This window comes from Zosterops lateralis, assembly GCF_965231275.1.
Source record: "Zosterops lateralis genome assembly, chromosome: 3".
Lineage (NCBI taxonomy): Eukaryota > Metazoa > Chordata > Aves > Passeriformes > Zosteropidae > Zosterops > Zosterops lateralis.
The window spans coordinates 47,700,800-47,718,723 of NC_139764.1; the positions used below are offsets into that span (position 1 = coordinate 47,700,800).

Consider the following 17,924-nt stretch of genomic DNA (forward strand, 5'->3'; position numbering starts at 1 on the left):
CAGCATTTCTCAGGTTATCCATGACTGTGAGACGTGTGCTGCCATCAAACAGGCCAAGCGGGTGAAGCCCCTATGGTATGGTGGACGGTGGTCCAAGTACAAGTATGGGGAGGCCTGGCAGATAGACTACATCACACTGCCCCAGACACGCCAAGGCAAGCGCTACGTGCTGACCATGGTGGAAGCCACCACTGGATGGCTGGAGACCTACCCTGTGCCTCATGCCACCGCCCGGAACACCATCTTAGGCCTGGAAAAGCAAGTCCTGTGGAGACATGGCACCCCTGAGAGAATAGAGTCGGACAACGGAACCCATTTCAAGAACGGCCTTAATCAACACCTGGGCCAGAGAACATGGTATCGAATGGATATATCATATTCCCTATCATGCTCCAGCTGCCGGCAAAGTTGAACGGTGCAACGGACTCCTTAAGACCACCCTGAAGGCACTTGGTGGTGGAACTTTTAGAAACTGGGAAATGAACCTGGCAAAAGCAACCTGGATGGTCAACACCCGAGGGTCCATCAATCGAGCTGGTCCTGCCCAGTCTGAACCGGTGCACACAGTAGATGGAGATAAAGTCCCTGTGGTACATATGAAAGGTATTTTAGGAAAAACTGTTTGGATTAATCCCACCTCAGGCAAAGACAAACCCATCCGTGGGATTGTTTTTGCTCAAGGACCTGGTTATACTTGGTGGGTAATGCAGAAAGATGGAGAAACCCGTTGTGTACCACAAGGAAACCTAGTCTTAAGTGAGAAATGGGTGTAAGATTTCATTGTGATGCAGATGGAAATAGAATAAGGGGTGGATAATGTCCTGGATTTGTGAGATAAGAATGTATTCTATTTGCCATCTGTTGGAGGTGGGGGGCAGTTATCTTATCTCTTCCAAGAACAATGTCTCCCTCCGGGGAGATGTCTCCTGCTAATGGACCATTAAGTGACTCACTGCATGACTGATAAGGTACATCATCCCATTGTGAGATGCTCCACCCAGAAGGAGGAACCAAGCATTCCTACCTGCATAAAATAAGCTTGGTCTAAGCCATCGGCCCAGTTTTTCTTCACTGGATTCCCAGAGGAGCAGCCATCTTCGCTGGATTCCCAGAGAAGCAGCTTCTTCCCTGCTGGATTCCCAGAGGAGGACCAGGCCCATCTACTCTATCACCAGACCTTCACAGAGAACTATACCCTTCTACAGGATCTCTGCTTCAGCAGCATTTCATCTGCCACTGCAGGAGGCACAGCCACCATCCAACTGGACTTTTACCAACACCCTGACTCCTCAGGGTGTCAGGTTTTCTGACTGTATCAGTAGTTTTGTTTGTACTAATTACATTTGTTGTTCTTTTTTTCTATTTTAGTTTTTTTCTAGTAAATAACTATTATTCCCATTCCCATACCTTTGCCTGAGAGCTTTTCTTTTTCTTTTATTTTGAAATTGTGGTAATTCGGAGGGAGGGAGGGGGTTTACCTTTCCCACTTCACAGGAGGCTTTTGCCTTCCTTTACAGACTCCTGTCTTTTCAAACTAAGACAAATATTTATATCATTCAAGTTGTTAGGTCTTGAAAAAGCCAAATTAAACATACTTGAGAGCTTATAGTGTATCAATTTAAAAATAATTTCCAAAATATACTTTGGTTAAATTGCTGGTTTTGCTGCATTAATTTTAGCTAAGGCATAAAGTAGCTTGCAAGAACAAAATCTGTAGAAAAGAAAACCCAAGAAATACAAGGAAATCCATTCCAGAAATATACAGATAAAAAGCTTCCAGCAAATCATAATAAAAAGAAAAGGGAGGGATTCTTTCATGAAAATGTTCACCATAAATATGAAATAATGACAAAACATTGCTTGAATATCAGTGTATTTCTTTAAACCAATTTGATTATTTCAAACTATTGCTAAACTCTCAAACTGCGCCCAAGTACACAAAAGACAAACACAACAGCACAAAGATATTCAAGAATGGGAAAACACAACACTGAGATGTACTGTTGCCTGTTGGCCTTACCTTCGTACCAGTGTACTAATGCAGAAAAGCTCACCAGGATTTCAATGGGCATCACACTGTCCGCAATTAAATAGTAGAAGACTTCCTCCTCAGAAGACTGTATAGAGAAAATAGATGTTTGTTCATTCATTTGCACTGAGTGCTGTACAGCTGGCCTTGTACAAAGCAGGACTAAGATTTTGGATATAGTGACTTTAGCTATGGTATGGGAAGTAAGCAATTAACTGTCACTACTTCTTCCAAATTTCAGACATATCATTTAAGCCCAGACCCTAATGCTGCATGTATAATATAGTGTTCAGTTAAGAGATAAAAGGAAACAGAACTTTTTTTGCATGAGAATATTTCTATTTTTATATCATACTGATCATATGTACCTAAATGCTTTTTAGGTACATATGTACTAAAAAGTACAAAAAAAGTAAAAGTACTTTTACTTGACAAAAAACAATTAAAAGACAACCAAAAATTTTGGGTTTTTGCTGTAACTTTCTGACTTAAATTAATTACAGAAAGCTTGAAAGAAATAAGTACTCTTTGAATTATAAAGGGGTTTTTCTCCCATAAAACTCTATGAAGGCAACATTTTTCCCTCTCAACTTTAATACATTATTCCTATGCCAATATTAGAAACTATAGAATGATTTTATTGTTCCTGTAATTCTTCAAAATCTAATGGTGAATGAGCTTCTTTCTTCAGAACTGTTACAGTACAGGTCTCCCTGGATATTCCAGAGTTATATAAATCCATTTGTTTTGGTATTTTTATCCTCCTAACATAATATGAAAACATTCTTTTAGAAGCATGATACAGAATTTACCTAATACTATAAATATATCATCTCCTTCAATGTTATAAATTAGAATGGTTTTACAGCAAAGGGTAAGGGTTTTTTTGGCACACGAGCACACTACGAGCAAGACTATTATATAGTCTTAATGCTGATTATGGCTTACAAAAGTGTATCGCACAGTCATTAGGAAAATTTCTTGTGATGTGATTACAGAGAGGTGGGAAATTGCAGGTGTACTACAATTATGCAGCATAATCCTTGTAGTTAACCTTTTCAGTACAGGATTTGCCATGAACTTCCTGCCTGGAGTTTACATTTTGGTACTCTACAATTACACTTCAGATACATGATAAAATAAGAGCTGGGACAGGATATTCAAGCATGTTGAATAACCTTCTGATGATATGAACTAATGGCAGGTTTAGAGAAACTCCATTATTCAAATGTAACTAAAGAGTATTTCTAAATCCCTGCTAGAGGATGCTGTAAATAGCAAAAGGACTTTGCATTTAAAGAGAAAATGGAGTGCTATGCTAAACAGACTCTCAGTTTGGGTTTTAGGTGACACAGGAAGATGAAGGAGAATTGAGCAGATCTTGTAGCTGAATCATCATTAAATTCAATTTAGACATCACTTGTTAAAAGAAGGTACTTTTAAATCAAAATAAAGAGTGGTTGGAGATCTGATTCACTATAATTTTTCTTTACATAAGCCTTTTTTGTTGTTGTTATTGTGGAGTTGCACTCACAGCATTTTTCCTTTTCTTAAACACATTTATATAATGCTGAATATTCACTTGCAAACACACATTTGTATTGACTACAGTAATCTTTACGCATTATTATTTTTCAGTAATAACTGTTCTATATGCTCTACCAATATCCTTTAGTATATATGTATTATCTAATTCTGTAAGACTTTGGGGAAAAAAAAAAGCACAATACAGTTATTTACCTTAAAACATGTCTTATGATAATTATGAGCATATGTATGTGGCTTGTGGAAAACATACAGCCTCCTAAGAAAAATATAAAATTGAAATATAAGATTTATATGAATGTAAGAAAATAATCAGTATAAATTACATTGGTTAATTAAAGGTCTATTTCATAGCACAAGATATTAATTTTACTTTCACAAGTCAGACTCACAGCTATTTCTCAAGAATGGTTCAACATTTTTAGCTATAAAAAAGGTGAATAAAAACCTCCAGAGAAAGAAGCTAAAATTCATTCATATATTTGCTGCGTTTCTACAGTTTTCCATTGGAAGTCACGCCACTAATTGGTTTGTTCTCAATCTATAAATGGTAACATGCAAATATTATTCAAAAACTTCCATACCCATGAAAATATATGCAATGAAAATACATGAAAAATACTGTAATGAAGTTTTATACAAAGTATTACTGAAAGAAGGACTGTTTTATACACTTCATTAATTTTTTTTTTCAGTTCTGTGCTGTTTGCGGACCTTAGGAAAGCTATATAGTTTCTGGCAACAATTTTTTCTGATTTTGGTTTCACCAAGGGAGACATAAGTGGCTTCAGCTTTAATTGAGGATAGAATCAGATCTGAACCAATGTTGTGATTACTCAAAAACTCCACAGGGATCCTGATCGAGTGCTGACATATCAATTCCTACAATGACTAAAATATTCCTCACTTCTCAAAATTCATTTGAACTATGAACATTCTTCTTATTTTCACTGTATCTGAGGGGTAGGCATGACAGAGAACGGAAAGCTTTCAACAGAACAGACAGGTAAAATGAAAATCTTAGATGCTTCATTTCTTCTGAGGAATAAATTCTTCAAAGGTCAATCAAGATGTTCTGTTAACAGCTACTTCATCAATTGACTGTGAAAATAAACTCTCACTCATTTAGAGATAAGGAACTGACAAATGCTTTTTGCCTTAATTAATATTAATATTGATCTACAAAATGTCAGCAGTACTTTACATTTTGGTAGAAAGTTCACATTTCATATTCTCTGTATGCGAGCAAGACTTTTAAAGGAAACTAAATTGCTTGTGACGGTTTTTTTTTCTCAATCTTCTATCTCTTTTTTTTTCCTCAATCTCTATCTTCCTGGATCTGGGACTACCTAAAAGTAGCACAGAAATCTTAACAAGGCCTAAAGTGATCTATGACTTTGTATTCCTAAAGTTGCTGTACTGCTGGCTAGTATAAAAGTTATTCATTCTCCTTCAGAGAGTGAGTGGAGTTCAAACAATTATTTATGAAAACAGAAGCTTCACAAAGAAATCTCAGTTACGCATTCAAGCAAGAAAAGAAGTAGGTGAATTTTCTATTATATACTTCCCTCAGCAATCTTAGATTCTCCAAAGGATATGTATTGTACCAGACTCCTTAATCTGAAAGAAGCTGAAGATATGATGCTACAAGTACACTACCTTTTTTTAAAATGTTTCCAGAGGCATAAATGCCTTTGAATTATATTGAAAAGGGAGTAAGAGAAAACATCTAGTTGATCAAGCAAAGCTATGCTGATGGCAACAGATTTCAACTTTTTTTTTTTTTTTCTTTAGAATTGTGCTGTTTTGATGCAGACTGTCTGCCCAGTGCCTCATGGGTCATAAAAGCACCTAAAGGCTGCAACACTTCATGACCTACAATCTTCCAGCCCAGCTGCAGTCTGACAGCTGCTTTATGGAGCTGGTGTCGTGTTCTCCATTGTATTCTGGAGGACACACCTGAGGCACAGCAGGGCTGCAGCTACAGCCCCACTGTCAACAGGGACAGTACATCTGGTCTCAAGAGTTGCCTTGAAGCCACTCTGAAAGGCTGGATAGCTGCACAAAGAAGATCTGTTAAGAAGATAAAGTTTTTATACCGTCATGTTTTGAATTTTACCATTTTTATACACTACATTGTATGGAATAAGACCCAAACCCCCTATTCCTTACTGGAAACAAACACAGAAGTCTTCAAAGGTAATCCAGGTTTCCTTGGAAACTGAAATATTTTCTGATGCTGTTTCGTCCTTTGATTTAGCCTCTGTCAGGCTCTTCATATCAGTATCAGCTTTTTCTGACATCTGTTTTGCATCTAAACTGATATTGTCACGTTCTTCTGCAAAGATAAAAAGACACACAGAACCAATACAGTGACAATATGTAAGTTAAAGTACTATCATTCTTAAAAATTATCCTAAAATTACAAGGAAATTATCCGTACGTCAGCTATTATGCATACAGTTTAAACTAAAAGCTATCCCACTAACCTTAAGAGCTCAAATGGTGACTGAAGCAACTCTATATAGAAATTTAGGGTTTGCATCTGCAACTGCTTAAGTAGTCTGCCTCAATAAACTACCACACGTTGAATTGTGTCTTAGAACCTTCAATATCAGCTTGTTAGATACACATACACATGATTTCTGCAAACCTAAATTCATCTATGTAAAGAAAAATATATCCCCTTTGTCCAAAGCTCTTGTTCAGTGAAAGGCTAAAGAGGCAGTATTTTACAACCCAGAGAAAAAAATACTGAGAAATTTGGAGGACACAAAGACCTAGCCAGGCCTCTGGTACTTAGTACCCCCTATGATGCTACTTACACCAATCAGTCTAACCACTTCTAAATAGAAACAGATTTGAACTAGATTATAAGTTTTCTTGTAGGAAAATCAGAATTGATGTCAGATTCACACCAAAATATAAACATGGACATATGTACACAGATTTTGCAATCACTCAATAACTTTTTGTGTTGTAATGGAATATACTCTGCATTTTTTTTCTGAGAGTCATATAAAAAGCTACTGAAAATGTTTGACCTGGCCCTAAAAGAAGTTTTGAGAATAGTTCAATAAGTGAGAATAAAAGAATCGAACTGCTACTAATTCAGAATGCTTGCTGAGGAAAAAGATGAGGTAATATTCAAACATCAGGTATAAAAAAAATGAGAAAGTTATTAGAAACATAAATAATTTATATTTAAATCTGCTTTGTAATATTTCATTATCACCTACACACACAGTTAATGTGTGGCTCTAAATTAATTTGCAACTATTTTTCAAGAACTGAAAGAAATGCAATATAAGGAAAGACACCAAAGGCCCTTTTTCCTTTCCTTCAGCAATGGAAAAACTACCTGAAAGCTGTAAAATCTAGATTTTATCTTCAATTTAAGTTAACAAGGGTGTTAGGCTTCCAGTAAAACAACCACTGTGCTCTTACTTTTAAGAGCCTCTTATTTTTCTGACCAAATCCTTCAAACATTCAAAGTAGTTTAAAAAAATGAGGTATTTGTTTTGAAAAAATTTTGAACACTCTGCAAATAGTGATATAAAAACCACATCTTAAAGTTTTAAAGGAACATTCCTTAAAATTAAAGCAGTTTTTTTTTTTTTTTTTTTTTTTTTTTTTTTTTGTTTTGTTTTTGGTTTTGTTTTGTATTTGAATACCAAACAGGAGACTTTACATAATTACACAGGCTATTACCAGTTCTTTGAAATCTTTTCCAGTAAAACCAACACCCATAAAAAAGTAAGACTGCTGATATATGTACATTAGGATTAACACCAACATCAAACAACACGGGATTGGGAAAACTCTGATTATAAACTTTAACACACACTTACCTTTACTGGATACCTCTGCATTTTGTAGCAGCGAGGGAGTGGTCTCCTATACAGTGAAAAAGCAAAACAAGCAAAAGGAACAATGGTGATTATAACCTTGCATTATTTTGTTAGAGAAAATACCTGATTTTGGGGCAGTCCTTCCAGAGACAGAGAAACAAGCTGGTAAGTTATCCTCATGGGTTTGGGCTGGGTTTTTAAATTAAAAATAAATGCAGCAAATTTCATCATAATACCTATATACATATTGCCAACAGACAGATTGATGTTTTTCTGGAGAAGTACAAGTCATCTGCAGGGTGAGATAAAAGTTGTTCCATATACCTACCACTTCGCTATTCAAACATTGTTCTTTGATATTACTGGTTTTTGACAATAGAGTAAGTTTCCTATTCTAGAGCCAAATCAATTTTTTTTCTTGCTTCCATTCTTGAAAAATACATAGAGCACTCTTTTTCCAATAAGCATGTCTTGCTCTGTGCAAGTGACAGTACCCAACTATCTTTAGCAACAGCATCCTTGATTACAATAGCATCTTTTGTTTCCTATCACTGCATAAATAAAAAGCAGTTTTTTAAAAGTGTTTTTGGAAATAACTTTATCCTGGTCAACCCTAGCTCCAAGCTAGAATTGCTGAACAAATATGAATGCAATATAGCTACTCACACTTGAAATTCAAATGAAGTTAGCCAGCCTTTCAGAAAGTCCACTCATTAAATTTACAAAGACAAGATCCTGGTCTTTAAGATATTAAAATCTTTGGTTTAAAAAAATGTGCCTAGTCATCCTTCTTTCTGACTGCCCTCTTGTCTGTTATATGGCATACATTGAAAGAGTCACTTCCACCTCTTTTTTCTTTTTTTTTTCCTCTTTTGTGAGGTTGGGCAGGAGAAAGAAATTGCAGTTTCCAGTTTCTTCCTATCTGAATGTGGTACTATTAATGGCTTAGCTGGACTAGCTTTGCCTTTGCAGAGACAAATACAAAACTACTACAAGCAGATTTGCAAGCTTCCTTTCATCCCAGGTCTCCCTTTATCTAGATCTGTCACCCAATCAAACTCCTCATATATAGCCTTTTACATTTTTACATGTGTCAAAGGTGCTGATGCCGAAGCTGGTAGTGTTGACCTGGCCAGCAGCTGGACACACACAGTGATTTCCTGTTCTGCATTTCAAAGAGGAGCTGTGCTGACTTGCAGCTTTTATGCTTTTTCAGTACAATCAAGAAATAAATTTTGAGAGGCAAACTGACATAATTTAGACAGTCTGAGTTAGACTGGATGGCAGGCCACAACAGTACCTAAATCCAGGTCTGCCTCAACTCTTCTATTACACACTACTCTGCATACACTGTGTGAAGGGACCTGTGAATGCTTCCTTAGAGGAAAACCTCATAGCTTCCTACTTTAATTTATAACTCCACTAAAAATCTTTCTGCAGCATTTTACAGAATCTCTATGAGCTTAGGACATGGGAACAGGTTCAGGAATCTCACTTCTGGCAAAATTGTAGGTGTTTGATATTCTCTGAATTTAAAAAGGAAAGAGCTGAGCAAATAAACTACAGATTTAAGAGTTTCTATCCCAAACCTAAAAGTAGCAAATAATTTAATACACATACTTCAACTGCAATATTGGTTATTATGGGAATTTGAAAGTCCCATTTTTGAAGAGCAAAAATCTGAAATTCTATTCCAAGTCTGTTATGGGGTTTTTTTTTTAAATACTCATGAGCCAAAGCTGGGGAAAGATGTAACATTAAGAGCAATTAAGAGAAAAATTAAGTCTGCTGAAATTGTTAACACTTGGGTTAAGAATTTAGTAATTGAAACATATTGCATTTTACAGTTATTTTTAAGATTAATTTCTTGTTTTTCTATGAGCTGGAAAGGACACTATAGGATTTTGCAAATATCCACATACTTCTGTTTCCAGAAATCTGTACACACAACTATTCAGAACAAGTCAAGCTGTGATCACTTGTCATGTCACATTGAGAGTCATATCTCAACATATAAGTCTGGAAAATTACAAGGGTTATTAAACTTTAAACTGTGACTCTGGAAGTACACATGCACAGAGCTGTCATATTTCTCCATGTAGGCCTACAACTTTCAAGATTCCAATGTTGCCAAGCTTCCTGTAGGAGTCACAGGATTTACCAAACAGATACATATCAGCTATACAATTTATCAATTTTTTTCTCAGAAATCCTGGGCACATCCAAAGTATAAAAAGTACGAGATCTACTGTATAAGCCTTGGAGACGGAAACATCTGAACATCAAATCTAGCACTTTCTGCCCAATATACTGCTCATGGACAGTACACATCATCCATGCTTCTAGTATGGACATACCTATGGAGGTAGCTTAATATAGAGCTAATTTTTCAGTACTAAAAGTTGGCAGCAGGAAAGCCTGGGGAGATACAGTAAATCCTCAAAAACTGTGTCAAGAGAATTTCTAGTAAAGAAGGAGAATGTGCCCTGGAAAGTCTGGATGCGTAGTAACTTCATGCTGGACAAGCTGTGAAACCATCTAACCACAGGTGTGTGGTGATTCCTACAGGCTCATTTACTCAGTTTTCGCAGCACAAACGTGACACAGTTAAAAGCTGTCTGCTTTTTAAATGGTACAGGATGTGTTCATCTACCTAATCTTCACTGACTTGGAGACAAGTGGAGTGTCAAGAAAGTTCTCATTTTTTTCTTCTCCCTCATATATCATGCCTAAGACATTGGCACAGAAATAGAAAATAAAGGCATTTTCCCTTAATGAACACACATTGCCTGAAAAGTCAGCTCTGCTGCCATAGTATCTTATAAAGAAATAAGTTAGAAAATACTTAGATCCAGCTGTGAACATGGAATGATGCACACAGATTCTGGGAGAAATACTTACTGTTCTTCCTTCAGTGAGTGGCAAATGTGAATGAAAATTCCATAGATGACTTAAAAGTAGGATTTATCATCTTTTATGTCTCAAAATCATTAACACATATTTGTGAAAATAATGGTTATTTATAAATTTATAGCTATCTTGTTACATTCAAGGATTCATTTATATTTTTCAGCCTCCTAACATTAGCTATATTTTTATTTTATTCAAATCTACCAAGTAACACATTTTAAATTTATTTGATATTCTTATAAAAACAGTAGCCTTTTCTGTTGTAGAAATGATGTATGGCAAAACTTAATACACCAGTTTTTCTGTGAAAAACAGAAGCCTTCTTCAAAAAATAAACCCTCTGAATATAACTGCAGGTGAAGGAATAAAGTTTCAGGTATTCTATTTTTAAGACAAAATATTCATTTCAGTTCCTTCAAAACAATGAAGATGACCAAAATATTTCTTAAAGTCTAAACCTGTCTTAAATTTCAAAGTTTGATGTTGACCTGAGAGTTATATCATCAAAGGATTTTGCATCTGCAGTCATTTGCACGGTCTTTTTTTTATTCCTCAGTCTCTGTGTTCACTAAATGGAATATCAGTTCTCATTTTAATTGTGATGTGAGGCAACAGGTGGGTTTTGAAAAGAAGAAAAAGCCTATTATGACACAGAGGTCGGTAAAGAGGTCTTCTTATGGGGAAGATGAAAAGAGCACTCAACAGAGCATACAAATTAAATAAACTGGTATCAGTTGCACACGAGAAGATAAGACTAAGTTTGCATATATAACGGACAGATTGAAGTAAGAAACATGAATGAAGCATGAACATTAAAGAACAAGTTTTTTATATTTGTGTCACTGGAGAGAGTGAAGACCAACACTTTTGCTCCAGAAATTAGCACTGCCAGGGAGCTTGACACTGAAGAAGTCACTAAGAGAAATATGAGTGTTGTGTTTAAGATGCATGAACACAGCAATCAGGTCAGTGTATTAAAATATCTAGTAGCCATTGCACATACTGATGGTAAACAGATTCTGATTTCCTTGCTTTGCATTTCCTCAAACAGAACACATAGAGCTTTATTCTCAATGGAATTAGGGATAACTTCCATCAAAAAATTCATGCTGATGAAGAATATTCAAGTAGGCTTTTGAATGGCAGATCTAAAAGGAAACACTGCTCCAGGATAATCTTTCTCTCAAAAGCATTTGAAAAAATTACTGTTGCATAAATCTGCAAGACTGTGCAATTTATATACAATGATGGTTTTGATTTTTTCCTGGCTACAAAATACTTTCACGTGTATTTCAATGTGTCTTACACTTATAAATTACTTAACTTCCTATTGAACAAGAATAAGAAAGAGCCTCTCCATTTAAGAATTTGGCCCTATGTTATGGAGTTTTTAAACAAAAACTTAACAAAATGCATTTTCTTAAGAACAGTGATTGAACATCAATTTAACTACCAAAATTAGATACTTTAAACTATTTTTTTCCTAATGCAAATCCAAGTGTTTCCAGGAAAGTAAAATCAGTGAATAGGAAGGTCAGAGCAAAAAAAAAAAAAAATTAAAAATTCAATAATGAAGCATTTCTATTTTTTGGCATGAATACTTTGAGGACATGAGGGTTAATGGCATGTCTTTCAACTCCATATTTTTCAAAGAAGGTACATCCAGCTGCTGGAATTTTGTCTTTCATGTATCCCTAGTGTCTGTTTCTGTGACAACAGATCTTAGGAACAGTGAATCAGATATTCAGTAATGTTACCTCATGCAGTTTACATTAGTGTGAATTGAAATATGCCAATTTAAACTTGTCGAGCATCTGGCACAGCAGCTGACTGAATTTCAGTCAGCTTAAAGCATAAAACTACTGTATCGCAAAGATTTACCAAATCTGTATCAAAGGTTTTAAAGCAGATGTCTCGTGACTAGTAATCACACAGTTTAAAATGGAGACAAAGTTTTTCACATTCAGTATATTGCAATACAAAATTCTAAAAACTAGCAATAATATAGTGATTTTGGGATATCAAAGTTTCTCTTTCAGTGCTTGCTTTATTAATAACTAATTGCCTTGTTTTTAAAAAGTATGTATTATTATGTCAAGTTCAAAACTTCAAAAAACAAGCTCTTCCTTCATGAATTTGCCAGAGGTATCCACATAATTTTGTTGATGAAATGATTTAGTATGTGAAAAAAAGACAATTGCTCTTCAAGTTAAAAACCATTTTCTTTTCCAATCTGTAAAAATGAAGTTCTACTTGCATACTTAAGCTATTACAGGCACAGCATTTTCAGCTGAGGTTTAAACTGAGGCAAAAGTAAAGTTCATGTAGAAGTCAATTAGCTGCTAATAAATTCTTACATTTCATCTCTGAATCAGATTGCCCTCAGCCTACATCACATTCATGTCTTCCAACCATTGCAGTTTTGTCAGACTCTCGTGTCTTTTCATACTTGCCCTTGTCTCTCCTTGACTGCATGTCCTACTGTGAGAAATCAGCCTTCTAAATCACTCTTGGACTAGGGCAGAAAATCTGAGGGATGTTTCACACTCCTGTGATGCTTTCAGCACATAAACTTCTATTACTTGGCAACTACCCAAATCTGTATTTGTACACCTAGAGACTGAGGTAATGAAAACAATAATTATTATATGCTATAAGATGCTAGTTTTTGGTTGATGATTTTTATGATGCTTGTATTTCTAATTGTCTGTTCTGTTTATGTTGGATATCAAGTTTTGCATTTTAAGACTGGTTCCAAGAGTGAAGGGTGGGAGAAGTGTGTAGTTTGCTTGCAGAAATTGCATGTGTTCTTTTGCATTCTTTCTTTTGGTGCGTGTTTGCAGCACAGACAGAGAGAAAGCTCTTTCTTTTGCTATTAGTTAGTTTTTTAGCTCGTTGAAGCAGAGAATTTTTTTGTACTGTAGTTTTGGGGGTTTTTTTTTTGGAACTGTTCAAACTTGTTTTGGACTGAAAATTTGGAAAAAATATCAGATGCTGAGACCTGTGGCCCATCAGGCCCGGGACGCAGCATTTTCCAGTGCAGGAGGGATTGATAAGAGACTGAGCGAGCCGAGCTACATCCCACGACAAGGACTTTCTGAATTTGCCATCTCTTCAGAACAGCGAGAGGTTTTATTGTTTAATATTATTCATTTTTTTTTCATGTTTGTGAAATCTTTGCTTGTTAAATAAATAAGTTTTCCACTTTTCCCCAAGGAAATCTTTCCTGAACTGGTGGGGAGGAGGGGCAGCTTGAATTTGCTTTCTAGGAAGACCCCATTTACAAATTTCCTTTCAAATTTCTCCCAAACTAAGCCAAACTTACAGTTCCTTTTTACCCTGCTGCTTTTTGTAGTGATTTTTGTATGATGCCATTATTAAAAATACTTTTAAAAGTACTATTGAAGTACTAAGTAGGCTATTGTTTATAAAATGTACACAAAATACTGAATAGCTAAATATATCACAGAATCACATCATAGATATATTCTATTGTAAAGTATTCTTCTTCACTGCAGAATTCCCTTATTTTAAAATCATTAAATCCACTAATGATATCCACGCATGTACATTATCTAAACACAGAGTTATATAAACATATAGATCTGAAATATAAAAATGGTATGAGTGTACTCTGCACAGGAAATATAAACAGATACTCCAAAAATTAATAGAAATTACTTCTCATCCATTTAAAAATTTAAAGCCTAAAGAGAAATGCTATCAAATGGTCTTCTGAATAGTGTTTGCTGCAGTAAGAAAGAAATTGAAGAGGTGCTGGACTGCCACATTGAATTTCTTTGTAGGTGTTGAGCAAATGAAATAACTTTAGTGAAGCTCTGTTTGTTTGTTTTTAGGTGAGTATTTAAGTCTATTTCTCTATGTTGCCAATTATTTTCCTGTATGAAATATTTTTTTGTGAAAGGTATTGTTCGGAAACTCTTTGAAAGTATTGTTTTTTCTCTGTTAAGTATGCAAAATTTAAATATTAGAAGGAGCATTTTGTTAAAAATTTATCTAAAAGCAGACTTTGGTAGCATATATGCATTCCAATTTAAAACAAATGAAAAAGAAGTATTATAAAAATCAGTAATTACAACTTCCCAAAGTCATCCTGGTAATTTTTTATTAAACTTAAGTAAGATTAATCTTATCTAGCTTGGAAAATTACAGTGGAGACTTCTACCTAGTAACTAGAATTGGCTTGGGTGGTTTGAGCCAACCTGTAGTCAGTGCTGCATGTAGTGAACCTGTTTGGAGGAATATTATTCCCTCATAGAGTGGCACAGGAAGCCTGGGGGTCTAAATCGTAGCTGAGGATTCCTTTAGAATGCGGAGCTTCTGAAATTTAAGAGAAGGCCAACTAAACAGTGAAGCCTTACTTCTTTTTCCAGATCTAGCCAGAAGTCTTTCCATTTAGTCCTAAATAAGGATGCCATTTTGAGGCATGTGTTAATAAAGTTTACTTTTTTCTAGTCACGTGCCTAGGTACATCTTGCACTGTAGCTGAAATAAACAAATAATATAAACTAAAATTTATTTAAAACACTGCAGACTATCTTCTTAAGATACTCCCATCAAAAGGATTTTAAAGAGCAAAACCAAGACAGCAATAGAACTTTTATATCCTGATGGAAAACTCATAAAAAAGAAAGTTAAAGGAAAAGGTATTAAGAAAGATTTCCCACATGGTACACGTCAATATAACTATAAAGTGGAAAGAGTAAGGAAGTTACTTAAATAGCAAGGGAAAAAGCTTTCTCAAATGTCTTTGAAAACATATATTTCAGAATTAAATAGTTTCTATTTTGTCTTTAACTATCCTTTGTAATATAAAAACTAGGTCAAGTTAAAAACCAAAAATATTACCTGAGAATAATCTTCTAGATTTGAGTGTCTCCCATTTTGATTCATATCCCCATTACTGTCACTTTCATTTTCATCAGTTTCAGTAAAAGAAGGGAGACGGGATATAGAATGAAATCCTTTTTTGAGGGTAGACTTTGGAAAGCGGCTAAATAATAAAAGAGAACACAAACACTTTAATCCATACTTTTTCTTTCAAATGACAGACTTCATAACTATTCCTAACAGAATTTTATCAATTATTTGTGTCTCCTTTATTTTGAAAGATTCCTAGTGCAGCACAGAATCCATACCTTCATATATTTCTTGTCATTACTGGCTTGGCACTACACACAAATTTATGGTAGAAAGACCTCTTAACTAGCCCTCAAAAAAGCAAAACCCAAGCCAGCTCAAAACTAGACAATAATGTCAGAAGTGAATAAATTACTATGGCCCCTAGACAAGAAAAATGCTACTTGAATGGAGGTAAGGCAAAAATTAAGATGTTTTGTGTTACTTTTTGTCTTTTCCCTCAAAATGGGTTTCCATAGCTACTACACCACTCAAACTCAGGATAATTAAGGAAACCTGTTCAGGCCTGTTCTGGTACTAGCAAAAGAAAGCTCCATTGCTGACTTCACTGGAGGGAGGAATAAAAACTAAAGGAAATATAAGTAACACTTTGCTTGTAAGTGAAGAACTAGAAGAACAAGACCAAAACAATTTTGCATACATGCTAATTAGACTTAAATGTGTAATTGTGCTATTACAGCAATAAAGAACAATTTAAAATGTGTTATCCAGCCCCCTTTTTAAGGACTGAGATAATGAAAGATCAAGATCTTTTGCAGTAACAGTGACAATTATCTTGCCTTTTAGTTTCAAAATAATTTATTAGAAGAAAAGGAAGAGATTAAAAACTTTCAGTCCCAACTGTGTATTTAAGTCTCTTATCTTATTTACACAGCTGTATTACTTTAATGAAATGTTAATACCTGATAATTTTTTTAGCTACTACCTGTTAACTAAATCACAGAGATTAAATTAGCTAATTGTCATGGAAACTTAGCACAGTAAATAAACTATCCTTCCCCAAATGGGGCAAGTTGACCATGAAGCAATCTATCAAATATGAAAAAACAATACAAAATCTGTTAAAATGCAAATACTTCAACATCTTTACTATCAATCTCTCATTCCTTTGATAGCATGTTAATTGCTTAGAGCATTATAATATATTTCTACTCCTACTTTTTGAAAACAAGCAGTAATTTAAGTACTTTTAACTAATGAAATGCAACTGTATCAGCAAAACAATTACATTATCAAAATATGCCAAGGTCAAGTCTGCCATGGACAAATGCTGCTGATCAAAAAAAAAATTAAAATACAACTGGTTTATTATCAGTCCACTCAATTTTGATGATCAAAATTTAGAACTTGCCACATATGTAATTTAGTCATTTTATTTAGAGATGTACACAACATAATGTGTACATGGCCTAAGAAAATACCCAGATCTCCAACAATTTACTGTTGTTCGACTCAGTCTCAAGAAGAGACATATTCTCGAAAATTACATAAACCTTTTGGTGTACACTGGGTATAAGATACCCTCAATACTTCATGACAGAAGCTTAGTCAAAATAAAAGAGACAGGATTAATAATTCGAGAACTTGTCTGAATGTTCACATCATAAGCTGAAGCCTGACAGATGTGCATTATGCAGTGTATCCTAGGAAAACAAAAACTACAGCTCTGATACACTTTATAGTAATTTTTCTTTTCTTGTCAGGGAGCAAGTATTATGCTGAGCACAGAACACTGACTAGAAGTCACGTATACAACAAATTTTGAAACCTCTCTAAGACACTCTATATAAAGACTTTGGTTTTCAAGGGTTTGTAGGACTTCCAAACAGTCTTTAACAAAAGGCATTTTATACAAAGCTATGTTTTCACCCTGAGCTTCTTCACACACACTCAGGCTTGTTGTAACAACTATCATGAACAGAAAACAGCCTCTTTTATTCATAAACATTAAGCATTCCATATCAAACTTGTGATGCCAATGAAAATACTAACTGGCCAGTCAATTGTTATATGTTCAAATTAAAAAAGACCAGTAGTTTGAGGAAAATTTTGAAAGACATCAAAGAATATTTGTATTTCTAGCAGAAGTAATCTATCAAAAATTCTCCATCTTTGGGCCCACTGGGTAAAGAATGTGGCAATATGTCTTGGCCTGACAGCACTCCTGTGGAGACCCTTCAGGCACTCAGTGTAATACCCAGGGTCTAGCCTTGGCAAGACATGCCAATACATCAACACCAATACATCAACAGAGCGCTTTGTCCTGATGTGCTTCGGACATCATCTGAGCAGTTTCTCCCTGTGACACAGGTAAAGATAAGCCACTGCACCTTCACAATGCTAATGCTGAAACTACATTATATACTTACGTGTCTGTTGGTATTTTGATAATATCCAATTTGTATTTAAAAAATGGGCTTGCGATCTCAAGATGTTTTTCAGGTTTCTCTACCACAGGCTCTAGGAAAAAAAAAACATATTGTTAAATATATACATTCATAAAAGTATTTAATACTATCAATGTTGAGAACTAATTCCCAATTGGGATTCATCACCCCTAAATAATTTTCCAAGTATCATCCCACGCACTTGAATGGAACAAAAAAACCCCAGGGATGGTTCTAGGTGACATATCATGAAAAAATGAA

The 17,924-nt window shown here is 35.0% G+C and overlaps 1 protein-coding gene across 1 annotated transcript in view; it reads right to left on the bottom strand.

The window, feature by feature from the left end:
- Positions 1–17,924, bottom strand: part of ADGB (androglobin) — a gene marked incomplete at both ends in the record, with an annotated part of 104,859 nt that overhangs the window by 44,544 nt on the left and 42,391 nt on the right. The window contains 6 exon segments of the mRNA XM_083857627.1: positions 2,021–2,117; positions 3,770–3,833; positions 5,747–5,912; positions 7,426–7,471; positions 15,205–15,349; positions 17,646–17,736. Of these exon segments, the coding sequence (XP_083713753.1) occupies positions 2,021–2,117; positions 3,770–3,833; positions 5,747–5,912; positions 7,426–7,471; positions 15,205–15,349; positions 17,646–17,736 (609 nt within the window).